Consider the following 19758-nt stretch of genomic DNA (forward strand, 5'->3'; position numbering starts at 1 on the left):
CTATTGCTAGCTACTGGAATTTATCCTTACTAGATACTGCAATGAGCAGAAAGAACTTTTGACATTTTATTTTATTTACAGTGCTCAACATATAATCAGAGTTTAGTAGTGGTGAAAACTTACAGGTTTAGTGAAGTCAATAAAAAAATCTATCAGTAGATTCAATTTGGGTAAATTGAGGAGACAAGACTTACAAAATTAAAATGCAGACCTCATAAACATTCTTCTCTAAAGCAGTAGATCCACAGGCCTACATAGTGAGTTCCAAACTCACTTTTTTTCTGCCCTTCACACTTCTGCAATTACTAGAACTAGAGTTAGCATAACTTGCGTTCAAGGAAAGCTTAACTCTGCTCCTTGGTCCCAGGACCAATTTTGTGTTCATTGTTAGAAATAATTTAAAGAGACAGAAGCCAATATTTTTGTGAAGCAATATTAATTTATGGCATGCAGTGCTGTTTCAGTTTTTCTGTGTAAGCTGAAGTCCTCCCAGCAATGCCCAGCCACCATTCCCAGTAATACTTTGACAGATCCAGGCCCTGACTGATGCTGGGTCTTTAGGCCCAGCAGTGCTGAAAACTGCCCCACAGTACTGAGGTGGTGCCAGAGACCACCAGGGCCAGCCCCTGTGACAGTGTATGGGGTGTCATGTGGGGTGAGATATTGAACTCTGGACCTCAAATATACATAGGAGTATGTGCTCCTTTTAGCTCTCTCATTTTTGAGGCAATTGTAGTAGTTGAACTCTTTCTGCTTCTTATTAAAAAGAAAAATTAATGACCTGATTTCTTATTCATTTCACCTGCTCTTGCAAACTTTGTGATCCTGACAAGTATTCTATTACTATATGAGCAGGAATATCTTTGGCTTTAGGGCACATAACCCAGGTTTCCTATGCTCTACCTTGTGAGGTACACACAACAATCCATAGGTATCATTTCCATGGTATTGATTACTTCCAAACTACTTTTAAAAATCTAAGTGCTTCTACCAGAATAAACTAGTCCACTTCTAATAATGTTAGTTGGGTACAATGAACTAAGTTAGCTTATATGGTTTTCTTTAAATAGAACACTTTTGATTTACATAGCAGAGTACTGGGAACTAGAGCAATGAATAGCAAAGAACTGGTATCTGTAGCATAAGAACATTTATGCTACTTTATTAGAATGTTGCTTTATTAGAATGTCCATTTACTTTATTAGAATGTTGTTTTAACACGTGATTTTGTGTACATTTTTAGTAACAGTTTATTTTTAGGCATTATTCCCCAAGCAAAAATGCAAGCTCAAGACAAAGGTATACAAAAGACAGTAGTTTTGGAGTCTGCAATTAAAAAGAAAAATGATGATGTAGTTAAGTTTGATTTGTTAGTATGATCAATACCTCCATAGTTAAATTTTTGTAGGAAAAGAGTAATTTGTAGGAAAAGAGTAACTGAAATTATGAGTTTAAAGTGCTAGTTGCTAATAAATATTTTTACGTGCAAATAATATTTTTAAATGTAATTTTAAATAGCAGGATCTTACAAAGGGCAGTCATTCTATTATGGAAGGCAATGTAATGCTTCCTATTACACAGGAAGTGTTGCATTCATTTGACCTGATTTCATTTCTTTCCATCTCCAGCAGGGGTTTTTGTTGTTATTGTTGTTGTAGGTATAAACTTCCCTGGATAGCCTTCTCACAAAAACTCAGATTTCAACCCAGGTGAGGAAAAGTGTTCATTCAGAGCATAGAGAAAATACAGTGGAATCAAGTAAATAAATAACCTGTTAATCTTACAACAACATTTTAGTAAATGAAGCTAATTGAAATCCTACTAGATTTTTTTAATTGAAACTGAAGCTAAGATTTCTAAAGTTAATAGAGGGAAGTAAAGGACCAAAAGAGCCAACTCGGTTTTGGAAAAGGGTAAAACTTAGTATCTGTTTTTAATGCTACAGTAATTAATTAACTGTGATACTGACACAAGGAATCTTTGGAATAACCACAACAAAAGATATGTAAAACAAAAGATATGTAAATCATTAGCTCTAAGCAGTGTGCACATGGATATCTGCTACAACACATACCCATATACAAAAGTATACACACATGCATATACACATACACATAGGGAGAATATTTCAAAGTAAATAAATTATACAAGATAGACAACTTGGCTTAAATTGATTTTACTCTACAGTTTAAAACTGATTTTGGAAACTTTAAAATATTTTACTCCAGAAATGCTATATACATTTACTATGCCCGGAATATCCCATAATCATATTTAACATTTTTCACAAATTAAATATGTGCCTCTGAGATGAAAAATAGTAAATGACAATACTGTTAGAATCAACAATTAAACAAAGAGGAATAAACTTTGCAAATTTAACGTAGGATTAGTACTGGAAAAAAATCAGGTTAATAAAGGAAAAGAGGGCTCCTGAACGGCCCTGATCCGTGAAGCACACAAACCAATCTCGGAAACCCAGCGGCTTTTGGCAGAAATGCATCTGGACTGAGCATTAATTAACCTAGGGCACTGTGACACCCCGGGTGGGGAAAGGTGTTTGTCCCTTCTGCCTTTTCCACCCAGAGGCACAGTGGCCACCACCTTTTCAGAGCCTATTGGACAGCCAGGTATGAGACTACAGTGACAAGACTGGGGCCTCATGGGGGGGGGGGGGGATAATACTGGCCTCTCCCTAGCCCGACGAGGCCCCGAGTCACCAGCCACGAACGGCTCCTCTGGCTACTGAATGGCCATGATCCCAGAGGCACACAAACCAATCTCAGAACCCAGCGGCTTTTGGCAGAAATCCCCCCCAGACTGTCACTATCACTGTCATCCCATTGCTCATCGATTTGTTCGAGTGGGCACCAGTAACGTCTCTCATTGAGAGACTTATTGTTACTGTTTTTGATATATCCAATACACTCGGTAGCTTGCCGGGATCTCCGAGAGGGGCGGAGGAATCGAAATTGGGGTGGAGGAATCGAACTCGGGTCTGCCACGTGAAAGGCGAACGCCCAACCACTGTGCTATCGCTCCAGCCCCCCCCCAAGACTAATTACTAAAATATCAGAAATCCAAAATCGTATCATATGCTTTTCATAACCAGCAATAGAAAACAAGTTATCTAATGATGCCTTTTTGGCAGGTCTGATTGTTGGGGAAAATTCCAAATAATAATGGTGGTTTTTTTGTCGAAATATTGAATGTGATCAAAGTGGAGAGAGAGTAAAGTGGAAATCATCTGCCACACAAGCAGGGGGAGGGGTGGGATGGGGTTATACTGGGGTTCTTGGTGGTGGAAATTATGCACTGTTGAAGGGATGGGTGTTTGATCATTGTGTGACCAAGACCAAAGCTGGAAAGCTTTGTAACTGTTCTCACAGTGATTCAATAACTAATTAATTAATTAATTAATTAATATAAAGGAAAAGATAAGGAAAAAATACTGGGAAAGCTATGAGTATTTTCAAAATATCCTTCAGGCAAATGATTCTGATTCTAGTATGCCTAAATTAAACATTTTGTGTTTTTCTCACTGTGTTTCATGAACATTGTGTAACCCCAGTATAGTGGTTTTGTTTTATATTTTGGCTCATAAATTAGTGAATAAAAGGACGACATCCTGAAAGCAATTAATCAAGAGTTGACAAAAAGCCAGAAAAGAGAAATGTTCATGTTAAAGCACATTTTCCTTCAGGATAGTAGCTTTATTTCCACCGCCACTGAACCCGCAAAACAGTTTATGTTAGAAAAATACAGTAGGTGCTTAGTAAATCTCCAGAATCAAAATAGTTGTGCATGAATGATAAAATATCTACGAAGTAAATATAAACCAGGAGAGATAGAATTTGGGATACATCATATAAGGATACCTTTTATGATGGTAAATAAAATAATAAAAATATAATAAATATATTTCTATAGGGAAGAGAGATTAATTAGTTTCAAGATGAAGTTGACTCAAAAAGGAAAAAATGACAAATGAGAGCCAAAATAAGTGATAGCATCAAAAAAGAAGATGAATTCTGTGTGAATATTGAGAGACTGTGAAATCAGAAAATCCATTAAGCAAAGTTTTTGTAGTTCACAGTCTATTGCATCAACCTGTTGACAAACATGACTTTTTAAAATATTTATTAGTGGTAAATTAGCATATTTGATGCGAATGATACATTTCCTTTGAAACTATACTAAACTAAAAGAAATTTCTTTATATAAGGTGAGTAGCCACACATATGTACTGTGGGAGGAGGGGCCTCAAAGTGGTGTGTAGGGGGCCTGTGGATCACTTCTAATAATTCTAGATTGCTCAGACCCTGTGGTGCAAGAAAGCATCAGGGTCACCCTGGCAAAGTCAGGAGGAATGTGGTAAAAAATGAACCCCCCCTCTGTTGGTGGGAATGTCATCTGCTTCAGTTTCTAAGGAAAACCATATGAGATTTCTCAAAAGGTACAAATAATGTTTTCATATAGCACAGTGAATAGACTTCTTGACCCTATTCCAAGAACACAGAAATACTAACTTGAAAATTCATGCCTCTGTTCATTGCACTGCAATAGCCAGAATATGTAAACAACCCATGTGTTCAACAACAAATGAGTACATAAAGAAACTGTAGTTTATAAGCAAGGTAGTAGTTTATAAATACTGTGCAACTGTAACAAAAGATAAAATGTTGTCGCTTACTGCAACTTGGATAGAACTAGAAGGTATCATGCTAAGGGAAATAAGTGAGTGGGAGAAGGACAAATTCTGGATAATTTCACTCACCTGTTATACAGAGAGAAACAAACAAAAAAAAGGTGGGGTGTGTACAGACAATATCAAATGATGACAATGGCCTTTGATGACAAATAACAAATTAGATCGCCGGACTGGAAAGACAGTACAGTGGGTAAGGTGCTTGCCTGGCAGGCAGTCAACCTGGATTCAGTCCCTGGCACCATATGGTCCCCTGTGCCCTGCTAGAAATAATGCATGAGCACAGAATCAGGAGTAAATTCTGACCCCACACGCACACACGCACACGCACGCACACACACACACACACACACACACACACACACACACACACACACACACACACACACACCCCAAATCCAAAATAAAACAAAACAGAACTTAGATTACCGAACTGTGGGGAGAGAAAGAAGGGGAAGAAAGAAGCAAGTTAGAAACTACATAAGATAATGGTGGTGAAGTTGCAACAATTTAATAGATCAAAACCACACACAGGGAGCTGGAGTGATAGTGATAGCATAGTGGGTAGGGCATTTGCCTTGCACGAGGCTGATACAGCTTCAATTCCCAGCATTCCCAGCATCCCTGAGCACTGCCAGGAGTAATTTCTGAGTGCATGAGCCAGGAGAAACCCTGTGCATCACCAGATGTGATGCAAAAAAAACAAAAAAACATACACAGTAACACTATTATAACCAGATTACCTATATACAATTTTTAAACAATGGGAAAAGTTTCATAATGCTTAATATTAATAAGTTTATCTTTTAAAATTGTCTTTGAAAAGACATAAGATCCATATAGTCTATAATTTGACAATTATAAAATATCAAAACTAAGCCATTCTGGGGCTGGAGCGATAGCACAGCGGGTAGGGCGTTTTCCTTGCACACGACCAACCGAGGTTCGAATCCAAGCATCCCATATGGTCCCCTGAGCACCGCCAGCAGTAATTTCTGAGTGCAGAGTGCAGAGCCAGGAGTAACCCCTGTGCATTGCTGGGTGTGGCCCACAAAGAAAGAAGAAAAAAAAAAACCTAAGCCATCCTATTACAGCAGAAAAATACAAAAGAATAACATTTTTTTAAAATTTGTTTTGTGGGGTGGTGGTGGTTTGGCCCACCCCGGGTTGATTCATGACTCTCAGAGATCACTTCTGGTGGGTTTCCTGGGACTGTATGGAATGCCAGGGATTGAACCGAGGTCAGGCGCATGCAAAGCAAACACCTTGCCCATTGTATTATCTCTCTGGCCCCAAGAATATCTTCCTTAAGAATTATTTGCCATTTGTAATCTCTTTGATCTGCTCACATTACAGCTTATTTGGTTATGATTTGCTTGTTTTAGCAAAGTGAAGATAAAATTTAAGAGATGTACTTAGAACTTTCTATAGAACATCTGGCAATCATTTTTAGATTTAGTAGTTACTCAATAGAATAGTGCAATATTTTCATGTCTTTTCTAAAACTAAGGGCTGGAAACTCAGTTCTAATTTTGAACCTTATATAATCAAAAGTTTACTGAAAAAAGTTAACTCAATATTCTGAAATTATTTAGGAAAATATGTATATAGGAGAATGCCTAATAGAATCTCGGACCTAAACTTTTTCAATACCTGCATAAAAATGATATATATTTAATATAAACACGTTGAATCAAAGGTCAGGTTTCCATGAAACTGAGAGTCATAAATTAATTCCCACATATATGGACAGCAGAGTAATGATAAAGAAGTCAAAAGCATAAAATAGAGAAGGGAAAATCTCTTCACTAGTATTGAAAAAACTGAATTGCCACATGCAAAACAAAAAGTAACTAGATTACCATCTCATACCATACACAAATATGGTGAAATATTCACCAAGTTAGATTTATGAAAGACCCTAAAATATGCCTTAGCAATTGTTTTGAGGAATTATACAAAATATCTAATTACTTCACAGAATTAAGGTTACAAATCAGTAACTTGAAGCTAATTTGAAAAGCTCAAAATATTTGGATATTAGAGAATACATACCTACATACATAGATTTGTAGAATGTATAGAATGCAGAACATAGAATACATGTCTGCAATCAAGAGCAAATTTTAAATAATTAGTACTAAATGTGAGTAAATTTATCAAAATTTGTGAGGTTCAGCAAAATCTGTACTAAGGGGAATTTTTGTAGCATTGAATATGTCTATTAGAAAAGAAGCCCTAAGATCAATCAACTTGAGCATCTGCCTTACAAAACTAAAGAAAGAAGATAATTTAAGGACAAAATGGAAAGGAAAATAGTTAAAAATCTAACAGAAATTTTAAAAATTAAAAAGGAACAAATAAGAGAAAGCAAAGCTATTTCTTTAAAATATCAATAAATATAATAAATACATAGCTAAGTCAACATACTAGTACCAAAAGAGAAGACAACATTACTAATAACAGAAAGATTAGTTATCAGTACTGAACCCTTGGACATAAAGGGGAAAATCTTTGGTGGAAGCATGACCATCTCTGTAGAATATTCCAATAGAAAAAACAATTTTCCCTCCTAATCAGAAAGCATAACAAGGCTGTAGAACGTACAAAATGTAACTGTACAAAAATAAATTTATTTTCTATATAATACAACAATGTTAAATTTAATACAATGGCATTTACAGTAGCCAAAAAAATAAGTTACTTAGTCATAATATACACATATATAACAAATATGTACAGAATACATATGCAGAATATAATGAAATTGTAAAAACAATAAAATATCTAAATGTACGGAGGGCTATGATATTCCATATTAGTTGATAACTCAATAGTGTTAAGATACAAATTCTTCCTCCTTTAATATCTAGATTCAGTGAAATTCCAATCAAAATTTCAGAATCTGGGGCTGGAGCAATAGTATAGAGAGTTCGGCGTTTGCCTTCACTCGGCCAACATAATCGATTCCCAGCATCCCATCTGGTCCCCCGAGCACCACCAGGAGTAATTCCTGAGTGCAAAGCCAGGAATAACCCCTGTACATCGCCGGATATGACCCAAAAAGCAAAAATTTTTGAAAGTTTTTAAAAAATTTCAGAATCTATTTTCAGATATCAAGAAACTGATTCTAAAGGTTATTTCTTAAAGACAAAATATCTAAAATAGCTAACACTACTAAAGAAAAAATTAGAAAACTCATACTGGCAAATTCAATAATTACTGTAGTGTTGCAGTACTCAGAACATTGTGGTATTGGCAAAAGAATAGACACCGACATTCGTGGGACAGAATAGAGAAGCCAAATAAACTGATCCAAATAAATACAAACTGATGTTTGATAAAAAGAATAGACAATCTTGCATTTAAATTGTGAGAAAAGTCTGTTAAGTATTAGAGATCTCTTCAGAACATGACACTAAACTCCAAATGATTTGGATGCTGTCTATTCTTTCTATTGGGTTGCTAAGATATATATCACTGTATTACGTTTCACTGATCACAGAATTCTAATGAAAGGCTACTAACTTCAGAATCATGTAATGCAAAAATTTTTAATGATTTTTATTAAGAATGAGAGATAGACTACATCAAAATTACTAGATTTACAACATTTACAAAAAATGTTGTAAATCTAGTAATTAAATTGTTTTAATCACAATTAAAATGTTTTAATCTCCTGTGAGAACTATGGTCATTACCAGAGGGAATGAAGTGAGGTTACAGGAATGGGTAGAGGGTCTTTTCAGTGGTGAAATGACAGCAGAATTTTGGTAATCTCATACGAAAAGAGTGTAAAATTAAACCTCTATCATTGGTAATATGGCAAACCAATAATAAAAATGTAAATTAATAAATAAAATTTACTCTGTCTTTTTACTCTATGTTGATAATAAGTTATTATCAGTCATAACATATTTTCTAACTTACCTATAAAACAATTATTTCAATAGTACCATAAATATGATACCTCAGTAAAAATATTACTAAAATTAAATTACTAAAATATTACTAAAACTAAAATTAAAAAAAAATCAACTAAAATTAAAAATATAAAAATAAGTCTCAGAAATCCAAGTCAATTCAATCCTGCATATTTCAATGTATGCAACTAAAAATAAGATTATTGTTAGGATCATTTAAGAGTATTTATTTTTTTAAAGCATGAGTAATTTAAATAGCTTCATTAATATACTAGATATCTGAATTCTTGCCACTTCTCTTCAACATAAGTTTTCCAATTTCTGAAACTTATGGCAACCACATAATTGATTTAAAATTTGTTCAAATAGCATTCTTTTCTATATTTCATTAAGTGCCATTGACTCGTAACCTACATTAAATATAGTCATTTAGATATAGGATAAACTTTGTTTTTCGTTTAATAAGGAAACTAGCTTATTATTGTCCCAGGAGGACAGAGAAAATTAAAGTGGTCACTAAGACCTAGCTAAAGAAAAAAAGTTAGCACATAGTTGCTTAGAGCAGGCACTATGCCCCTATATAAGTAAATACTAGGTACAAAACCTATTTAATCCGTTTCTTTTATTTATTTATTTATTTATTTATTTATTGCTTTTTGGGTCATACTCGGCCATGCACAGGTGTTATTCCTGGCTCTGCACTCAGGCATTACCCCTGGCGGTGCTCAGGGGACCATATGGGATGCTGGGAATCAAACCCGGGTCAGCAGCATGCAAGGCAAACGCTCTACCCACTGTGCTATTGCTCCAGCCCCTTAATCCATTTCTTAAAGGTAGAGAATATTCAGTTCAGTGACTCAGTAATGACAAATATTCTTCACCATAATGCACTTGAAAAGATATCACGTCATTTTAAATCCATCACACAAAATGGAAAGGTTTTTTTAAATTCAGTATACTTTAGGTTTTGATGTATTTACCACTGCTACTATTTTGTTTTGAAAGAAGAGAGAGCACTGTGCTTCAATGATAACGAGCTGTGTCAAGAGTTGACTTGCTAAGTTCCTTAAAGTGAAACCCTAAGATCGTAAAAGGGCTCTTGATCCATGGAACAGATTTCCCCTTACCAAACAATAATTTGATATATTGAAAAGGATAGTGTGTTAGATTCAGCCTAGTTGTCTGGGAGAAAAGGGGTCACAAGGCAGAGAAATCAACTACCCCTGAAAAGTAAGCTAATTTTTAGCTGCAAAACATTTTTTTATTTAAAGCATTTCTTCAGGTTCCGAATATAAAGGGGGTTGTGGATTTTTCCCATATTTTTCAAACACTCATATTATCAAATAAGTGTTAGCTGTGAAATGAAATTATTCCAAGGCAAATAAATCTTAAGAGGTAGATTCTCCTCCTCTTTTCCAATTTGACTGCATATGGTACAAATCATTCACTTTAGGAAGAATTCACAGGAACTATGCAAAAGGCCAACAACAACAACAACAACAAAAACATAGGAAGTCTAGGAGTAGCTCAATTTGCATCGGAAGAGAGAATGCAAAAGGAGATAACCCTCACCTCACTAAGTACATTCAAGAAAGAGATTTATAATGCAAACCTTGACTTTAATTGAGTTGTGGCTATGTGAGGTAACAGTGTTCTCAAGTACGTATTATTTATCCCTGCATGTTACATGTCCTAACCTTTCAATTTAATTGAATCTAACAGATACTATTAAATTCAATCTGGTTGCATAAAATTATGACGGTCATTAATAAGTCAGATTTTTAAGTGAGTTGAAGATAAATTGCCTGGTTAAGTGGGTTTTCCCCCCTCCTCTTCCCTTGCTGTTTATTGCAATGGAAACTAAAATACCAACAATATGATTCAGTCTTCATTAAGGCATATATTGATTTCCCCCTGTCTGAATCAAGTCAGGTACGCTGACTTAAGTTTACACATAAACCAATTTGGAAAAATTGGAATGCCGATTTTCAAGATAATGCAATGGCCTCACCCAATTTTACTTCTATTCTAGGAGAAAAAAAATAAAAGCTGAACTACAGATTTATCTCAAGAATTACCCCAAAGCAAGTATGTAATAAACATTATTTTTTATGTGTTCTTTTCTCCCTTATTCATTTTTCTACCAAAAGAGCAGATTGTAAAACTTAAATAATACAAATATCAGGAGTCCTTGGAAAGAGATTGCTTGTTTTAGATTAAAATAGTTGACAGTCCCTTTAAAGTTTTCAAACTTCCCTCCATCTTCATAAGCAGGCTTTAGAATTTACTATTGACTCTTGTTTAAAAATTTTAAAGGCAAGGATTGTATTGGAGGGCAGTAATGGAGAAAAGCCATTGGATTGATATTGGCACAAATTGATTTTAAACAAATTCTTAAAATCTCCAAATCCTCCTAGAGAGAAGTGAGGGTATTCTTACTCTTATAAACCAGGTATATATTTTCAAATAACATCCAGTACCACTGAAAATGCAAATTTCATAGCATAAACTTTGTACCCTGGAAATGGTAAGCATGCAGCTGTTTATAAAGAATGAAAATTCAAAAGTATGTTTTAAGGTGGTGGTGTCAACGGGAATTTAAAAATATACGTGAACTGTCAGCTGAGGAAAAGAAAGATCATTTAAACAATTTGACTTTGAGGAACGGGTATTGAGCAGACCATGCTAAAGTTAACCTATTTCAAAGTCTGCAACAACAACAACGACAACAAAAACGTTTTAAGTGTGTTGCATTCACCACTCTGAGAACAGCATTCATAGGATCAGAAAGATTATTTAACAAGTCTCCTGTTCTAAGAATGATTTATCCCAATACCCAAAATGATAACAGTCTCTTGAATCCATCCATACAAAAAGGCAGTAAAATCTGGTTGAGCACAGGCATTCCGCACAGTAGTTACAAGTTGTTCAAAAGAGTGGGGTTCTAAATTTATTTTGATTTTCTTAAACTCACTCACTTGTGACCAATCTCATGTGCAATGGTAAAAGCTGAACCCAGGCCAATGTCTTCATTAATGCTGCAGCTCCTTTCAGGCTCACACATTCCAGCCACAGAGGCCAAGCCTGAATAAACAGAAGGAGACACAAAGGGTCAAGCCAAGGTGTTTCAGTCTTAAAAAGCCCATACTTCTAAATGCCTGGATTCTTTTTAATAACCTCCATGCACAGAAGGAGCAGTTGGCAAAAGGTTAACTTTCTAGTCATTTGCAAAATCACTGGGGGGAGTTTCACTTTGCCGGCTAGACATTAATATTTTTTGAACTGCAGTCAGTGCTGGAAAATGTCTAGACTAGGGGTTAGATTTATAAATTTTACTTCTGGTAACTTGGGACCACCTAGTAACTTGAGCCAGAAGAGGGAATTCAAGAAAGCATTTCTATTTTAACATTCTTCAGGCTGTAGAAAGCAAAATATATCCACATTATTTTTCTAAAGAGATCTGTTTAAGTTTAGTGGGTTCATAAAAATATACAAGCAACTTTTTAGTTACCAAAAAAAAGGGAATCACAAATGGTTTTTCTAAATGACATTTTTATAAAAATAAGAATGATTAAAAGACCAAAAAAAAATTAAAACCACTCAAGATGGGAGGGTTTTGTATTTTCAATCCTCTGAAACTAATCCTGATAGTGATGCAACAATGTCTTTAGAGAGTAAGCCATTCACACATTCAGTGTAGTTCTCACCTCTCCAGTCTTCCTTCAATGTATTAAGGTTTTACTAATAAAGTAAAAAAGTATGGTGTTAATTCGCTGATTCTAGTGAAATGTCATATTACTCAGGGTATTCTTCTCTAGGGAATTTAGTATGTAAAAGCTTTATTATTTACTTCCCAGTTAATATCATGCTCCGTGAATTGGTGTATAACTTTAAATAGTGTTTAGAGAAAGTAATTATTTTGCAAAAAATAAAATGTCATGTATTGCAAGGAAAGAGACACCAAATCATACGAACACACAAAGAGATGGACATTAGAAAAAATTGAAGAAGGGTTGTAGAGATAGTTCAGCATGTAAGGTGTTTGTCTTGCATGCAGCCTGCTCGGGTTTGGTCCCAAGTCCCGCCAGGAGTGAGCACAGAGTCAGGAGTAAGCCCTGAGCACTGTCAGGTGGCCCCCCCAAACAAAACATGAATAGTTAAAATAAGTACAGTATTTGTTAAAAAAGAAATTGAAGAAAAGATAGGAAAGCATTTCATATATTAGGACTCTTTATCATTGTCACCCAAATCTTAATAATAACTTTGACCAGATGTGATTTCAACCCAATCCAATGTATATTTATTAACTACCATAAACATTTCTTTGATAGGAACAATTTCCTAGTTGCACTAATACGGAGCAGTCAAATCAATTCCATGCATATTTTTACTAACAAGAAAGCTCTAGAAATTTTATCAGTCACACTGTAACAGAGCTGGGGGTTGGTATTGGGTTTGTAAATATATTGTTTGTTTTTCTTATTCTTTTATGTAAAAGAGGTATAAGCCAGAAGAGTTGTTGGGTTTTTCACCTCACAGAGTAATTGTAAATTCTAGTGATAACCCAGTGCTACTTTATTTATTTACAAATCTTGTGAACCTGAAGATGATGAAAAAGAGAAACTAGTTTGAGCAAGACAATTTTGCCCATTTTGGATAATCTCAATGTTATTTAACCAATGTTACTTCCAATTTCTATTGAAAGAAGAGAGAGAATACAAAAGAAAATGCAGTATCTTCCCTAAATATAAGTTATAGGGTACAACATAATCCAAAATATGGAAAAACAAAGGCACTCTAAATACTCTTTCAAGCTTTATGAAATTTAATTAAAAATAATTACTAGGAATAATAACTGGTATGTGAACATGTCTTATATTTCCCCAAACTATTTTCCCAAGGCTTAGCTTAGTTTATTCTTGTTTAGTGTGTCGTGTGCCTACATTGTGCACTGAGAGTTCTCAATGACTCCCCTAGGTTCATTTGTGAGCACAGATTAAGCATCTGGTACAAAATTTTTAGCTCTACTAAAACAACAACTAAAGAAAGAACATATTTAGGAAAGAACTACTGCTTGTTGAAAAGATAAAGGTAAATCTTATCTGAAATGAAGAATAATTTAGACGCTAATGTATTTTTATACAGACCTCACCATCTTATACATTCCTTTAAAGTTGAAGCTGCAATGTGTGATTGTGTTAATAGGGGTCTGATTGTTATTTAGGTCATTTAGATTTCCTCAGTTTGATGGCCACAGTTTGCACCCGTAAGTCTAATTAACCATGTTATGATTGGTCACTAGAGGTACAAAGTAAGAAAATATGCATGCAGCAGCACAAAACAATATGAAAGTTATCAGGATAAGAAAGTTAAAAGTAAAAAGTCTGATCATTTAGAAGAACCTATAGTTTTTTTGCATATAACCAATATATGCAGCTCACTCAGTTTTTTTCAGATTTCTGTATACCACTTAGTTTTCACTACAAGATGTGATGCAAGCAATAATTTATAATTATTTGTAATTTAAAACATTTTTTATATTGAGATTTGAAATGCACTGACATGTACCCAGCTATAACTGTATACATTCTAAAAATTGATAAGCTATAAAAAATGGGAACATAGTACTTTTGAAAAACTCATGGAGAGGTAAAATAAAAAAACATTTATCTTTTTTGGCTAAAATGATAATAAAAGTACTAGGCAATGTTAAAGTCCTAATAGAGAACATATATCAATGTAAATAATTCAAAAAACAAAAGATATTACTAGACATGTAGGTAGTTCCTTAAAGTATAAATACAAGAGGAAAAACTCTAGATGATACTTTCTTTGAGGTTTAGCACTTTCTCTATGTGAAAGTGAGTAAATACTTAGTAAAATCTTGTAGAATATAAAGAATAATGGAGATAAGTTGATAGCACGCAAAATAATATTAGCTTACTTTTTATTGTCTTTTAAAACACCCTTATATTTTCTTCTTGAAATACTTTTAACAGTAGTGTAAAGGTAGGTAAAGTAATACATATGTAAAGAATGTCAAGAACAAAAAGCTAAGTGTAAAAAGTAATACACAGAAATTGTCAAAAATGCTTTCTAGTTTCCAGTTTAGGTTCCCTTCCATTGATTTGTGTTGGACTTGTCAACTTAAAACACCACAAAGAAAATCTTTTTGATGTAAGCTCTTGCTTTTCAAGGAGAGCACTTCTGTGTTATTCTTTTTAACTAGCAAACTTCTCCACCAAAGTATTCATTGTTGGATAATTAGCATTTCTTCTTGAGCAATAAATCCTGAGGAAGTGAGATAGGAGAAGCCCAGGAAGGAAAGGAAAAGCTTGAAAATGTTAATCTCTTCAGATATTTCACTGTATTACCCAAAGCATTGGGGACCACCTTTTCTCTCATTTCAAATACAAGTGAAAAATGCTTAAATAATGTACCACAGGAAAAAAGATCCTGTTTCTTAGAATAATTTCAATTACTTAATTAGGTCAGTCTATTTGAAAGCTACTCCTTTCCCTCAATTTTACTTGCCTTTAACTTTTAATCTGTATGACTATGTTCTGCAACAAGTGTGATTTTTATGATTCTAGAATACAACAGAAATGCTTCTTATTTCATTTTATCTTTAGCTTTTGGACCACATCCGGTTGTGCTCAAGGTTTACTGCTTGGTCTGTGCTCCGACATCACTCTTGGAGAGGAACAGGAGACCATTAGCTATGCCAGAGACCGAAACCAGGTCATCTTTCCCATTGTTGCAATCTCTGTGGCCCATAGAACACAATAGAAATATTTCTTTAAACGTAAGTGATATTTAAAGAGCACAAGAAAGATAATTCTGTCCTCTCCACTCATGACTGTATTATTTTACAAATTTTCTTTTTCTTTTTTTTTAACTTTAGTCACAAAAACTTTCTATTAGTATCCTGATTTGTTGGGCTCAAAATTGCCCCCAAAAATATGATTTTTAATGTTTATCCTTAATGTTTTATTTTTCTTCTCTCCTAAATGGAGGTTTGAAGCTATTTGGTCATTTTTCTTTGCTCTCAAATTTTTTTCTATTTTTGAAAACCATATTGTAGAGATGAAGATGAATCGTACTTTTTTTTTCTTTTTTATTGGGATGGGGTGTGGGGGTCACATTCAACCATGCCCAAAAGTTACTCCTGACTCTGCACTCAGGAATTACTCCTGGCAGTGCTCAGGGGCATATGAGATGCCAGGGATCAAACCCAGGTCAGCCACATGCAAGACAAATACCCGACCACTGTACTATCATGCTAGCCCATGAATAGTACTTTTAACTAATCATTACTTGATGACTTTGAATCATCTCCCTAGGTGTTTTAATCAGCATCTACTTACCCAAAAGTCAACCAATAAAATCAGTATCATATACATTTGTTTTTAAATAAACAATACATATGCAAAGATTGGGTATAGGAGTAATTGCAGGAGTTCCACAAAGCAAAATGATCAAATTAATAATAATGAAAAGTAAAACTAATGGACTAAAAAGCAAGCTGACCTATCTTCCCTTTATAAATAGTTACCCAGGGCCCGGAAGATAGCCTAAGCAGTAAACACATGTCCTGGGTCTGATCCCCCTTCCTCATGACCCACTGAGCACTATTGGATATAGTCTTTATAAACAACAATAACTTACCCAGTGTTCCACAGGGCTTATTTTTATATGTGCAGATATCATATCTGAAGGGAGAGAGAAAGAGAGATAAAATGTGTAAACTGGTCAAGTTTGCAAAATATTTTCATATATTCATCACATTTTTTCTCTGGAACTCTGGTTGTCAGCCCACAATCAGGGCAATTATGAGCAGCCAGCTGGAGTGTCGGCATTTTCAGCACTCTGGGGGACACCACAGGCTGCACTACACTCAAAGGCTCTGGCTGCAAGCCAGTGGGACACCTGCCAGTGAGACAGAAAGGTTAAAGTGGATTTTTGTAATTTTGAATTCCATAAAACCATCTACCGTATTGTTCTGAAGCCTGTCTGCGGATAGCTACTGCTTCTACAAAGAGCAAGTGAGTGGGTATTTTTCATTCCCAATCTCTTCTGAACCTATTAAAATAAATATATTTTTAATAACCACAGACTATATTTTATACTGGGCTATAAGCACTATTTAGAGTTCCATCAAGTCTATCCCAAATTCCTGTTTTAAAATATTAAAAAAATAGTTCAAAATGGGACTGGGATTAAAACTGATAGCACATCTGTTTTTAGACATATATTAGCAATTTAGTGTGATTAAAATAGGTCTACAAGGTCACCACGGTCAGATGGTCAGAAGGTGTCAGAAGGAGGAGAGAGAAGACTTATGAGACAGGGAACAATGGCACAGACAGAAGACAAAAGACTTAGGAGAAGAGCACAATGCCAAGGTTAGAAGACCAGAGACTGAAGATGAAGACAAGGCAGCCGACTAGAGACCAAGAGACCAGAGGAGAGACTACAGAGATGAGAGTCAGAGACTAGAGAGACAGATGAAAGAGCACAACAGCACACATAGAAGCAGAAAGAGAGCACAGCAACAAAGGGAAGATAACAAGAAGACGAGGAAGAAAACTGAGACTTTGGAGACTTTCAGGTCCATGAGTAGACTAGGATGATGGAACTCTGATGACCGAGACTGTGCCGTAAAGGGAGAGATCGGAGAACACTGGGGACTCTGCCTGTCACTCATTCTTCGCCTGTTGTCCAGAAGAGCCTGGGGAGACCGATCCTGGTCCACCGAATGCTGCCTCCCCATCCTGCCTGCACATAGGTCTGCCTTCACAAAAGCCCACTGTTATTATATTTCTTATGTATTGTTTCTTATGGCCGGAGTAATAGCACAGTGGGTAGGGCGTTTGCCCTGCATGCGGCAGACCCAGTTCAATTCTTCTGTCCCTCTCGGAGAGTAAGGAGCAAGCTACCGAGAGTATGCCGCCCGAATGGCAGAGCCTGGCAAGCTACCCTGGCATAGTCCATATGCCCCAAAACAGTAACAACAAGTCTCACAATGGAGACATTACTGGTGCCCGCTTGAGCAAATTGATGAACAAAGGGATGACAGTGATACAGTGAAAATAGGAATATCTTAATGTGATTTTACTAATAACTAAAACAACAAATTGGTAAAACAGTTTACTGGAATGTTTTCCTCATACTGGTCAGATATAATTCTGCACTATATTTAACTGTAACTCAAATCCAAGATTGGAGTTCATGAAGCACTACTACATATTTTTAAATTATTTTACCTTCAGAATGCTGTCGATTAATCTTTTAAATCAAATGTCAATAAAGAACTAAAGCAAACAAATCAGCAAACATCAACAAAACTAACTCCTGATCTTGTGCAAATTACGGAGGCAATTGGAGGGAAAGAGAAGGGTAGGAGGAATGTATAAAGGAGAATTTTGAACTTTGGCTGTGGATGTGGTAAGTAGCATACACATATAGGTGTATAAAGCTAAGGTCTAGAAATTCTATTGTAGGGGCTGAGGAGAGAGTAGATTGTTGCCTTGCATACAGCCAACCCTAGTTCCATCCCTGGCATCCCAAGCACAGCCAGGAATAATTGATGAGTGTAGAGCTAGGAACAATTTCTGAGCATTGTCAGGTGTGGCCCCAAAACAAACACCAACAAAAAATTCAATTATATTGTTAACCACTTAGAACAGATGTTCAAGTATTCAGTTTCTAAGGGAAAAAATTATAAAACCTTTTTATTTGCCCATGCTTCATGTTAGACATGAAAACTATTCTTATGTTAAAAAAAAGACAATTTCACAAACTACAGAAAATCCAAGTTCAAAGATTCTCTTTTATTTTCTATGTAAAATGGACTTTCAATATTATCAGGATGAAGAGGTTAATAGCTAATTTCATTCTCATTCTTCAGATGAAAATGCACTTTCAAGAAAAATACTAAAAATAGCCATACTCCTGTGTTGTTGAGAAAATTTAAATCTCTGGAGATTCCCTTTGTTTCATTTAAAATTTTCAAATTATCCATTCTCTTCCCTGCACATCTGAGGAAAGGGATTCCTTCTCCTCTTGCATAACTTTCTCTTCTGATCATTCACATATGTATTCCCTCTCTTCTCTTGTAACTGGTAAACCACAGGATTACAGTGTCTGGTACACTCATGAATATTAGATATAGAAAGGATATTGGTATACTCCAATGCACCCAGAAAGTCTAATCAGGGTGTAATAATTCATCTTGTGATCTGCATGTTTAGTGCCTATGACTTGACATAAATGCAAGCCAAAGCAGTCTTCAAGAAAATACAAAGATTTCATAGGTAAGCCTGTTCTAAGTACTTAAAAAGTCTACCTTGAAATCCTCACCTTCCCCATAAATATGATCTACCTGAAAGTATATAAGTATGTCTGGAATCTTCCTGGTTTTCTTTCCTCCTTTGTTTTTTACAATCACCCTGATTCTAATTCTAAAAAAAGGGGGGGCTGATAGCACAGCAGGTAGAGCGCTTGCATGAAGCTGAATCGGTTAAATTTCCAGCATTCCATATGGTCCCCGAGAACCACAAGGAGTAATTCCTGAGTGTATGAGCCAGGACTAACCCCTGTTCATCACTGGGTGTGACCCCCCCCCAGAAAAAAAGAAAGAAAGGAAAAGAAACACATTTCTCATACATCACAAACCTTGAAATGGACCATTCAAAAATGCTCTGATTGTGGGGGAAAATCTTATGAGCAAAACAAGAAAATTTATATTTAAATGCTACTTATTTCATTTTGGCAAGACTCTGTCTTTCTGTGAGTCTGTTTATAAAGCAATTTATATGTGTATCTCACAATTAGAATTCAGAATTAAGATGGTTGTTATGGAGTACACTAATGTGTTCATTTGGTCTACAAAATGAAGTCAAGTTTGCTGTTGACAGACAAAAAATCTTAGCTGAATAATTTGGCAGTGATGACTGACTTAACCAATTAGATTATATGGCGAACATTTTTCTTGATTAAATAAGCTAAATACGCAGAAAAAGTTTGAGAAAATTTATTTAAAACACATATACAATATTTGTTAACTGTGGTATCTGTACTTAGTTAAACATATGATAAAAATGTTTTAGACATCAATTTTAAGAT

The 19758-nt window shown here is 35.2% G+C and overlaps 1 protein-coding gene across 1 annotated transcript in view; it reads right to left on the reverse strand.

Annotated features, from left to right (window-relative positions):
* Positions 1–19758, reverse strand: part of ADAMTS6 (ADAM metallopeptidase with thrombospondin type 1 motif 6) — a 264427-nt gene that overhangs the window by 140780 nt on the left and 103889 nt on the right. The window contains exons 8-9 of the mRNA XM_004608478.2: positions 16300–16343; positions 11610–11715 (exon numbers count right to left, since the gene is read on the reverse strand). Coding sequence (XP_004608535.1) covers positions 11610–11715; positions 16300–16343 — 150 coding nt within the window. The remainder of the gene's footprint in view (positions 1–11609; positions 11716–16299; positions 16344–19758) is intronic.

The sequence above is a fragment of the Sorex araneus genome, chromosome 1 (assembly GCF_027595985.1).
Source record: "Sorex araneus isolate mSorAra2 chromosome 1, mSorAra2.pri, whole genome shotgun sequence".
NCBI classification, from domain to species: domain Eukaryota; kingdom Metazoa; phylum Chordata; class Mammalia; order Eulipotyphla; family Soricidae; genus Sorex; species Sorex araneus.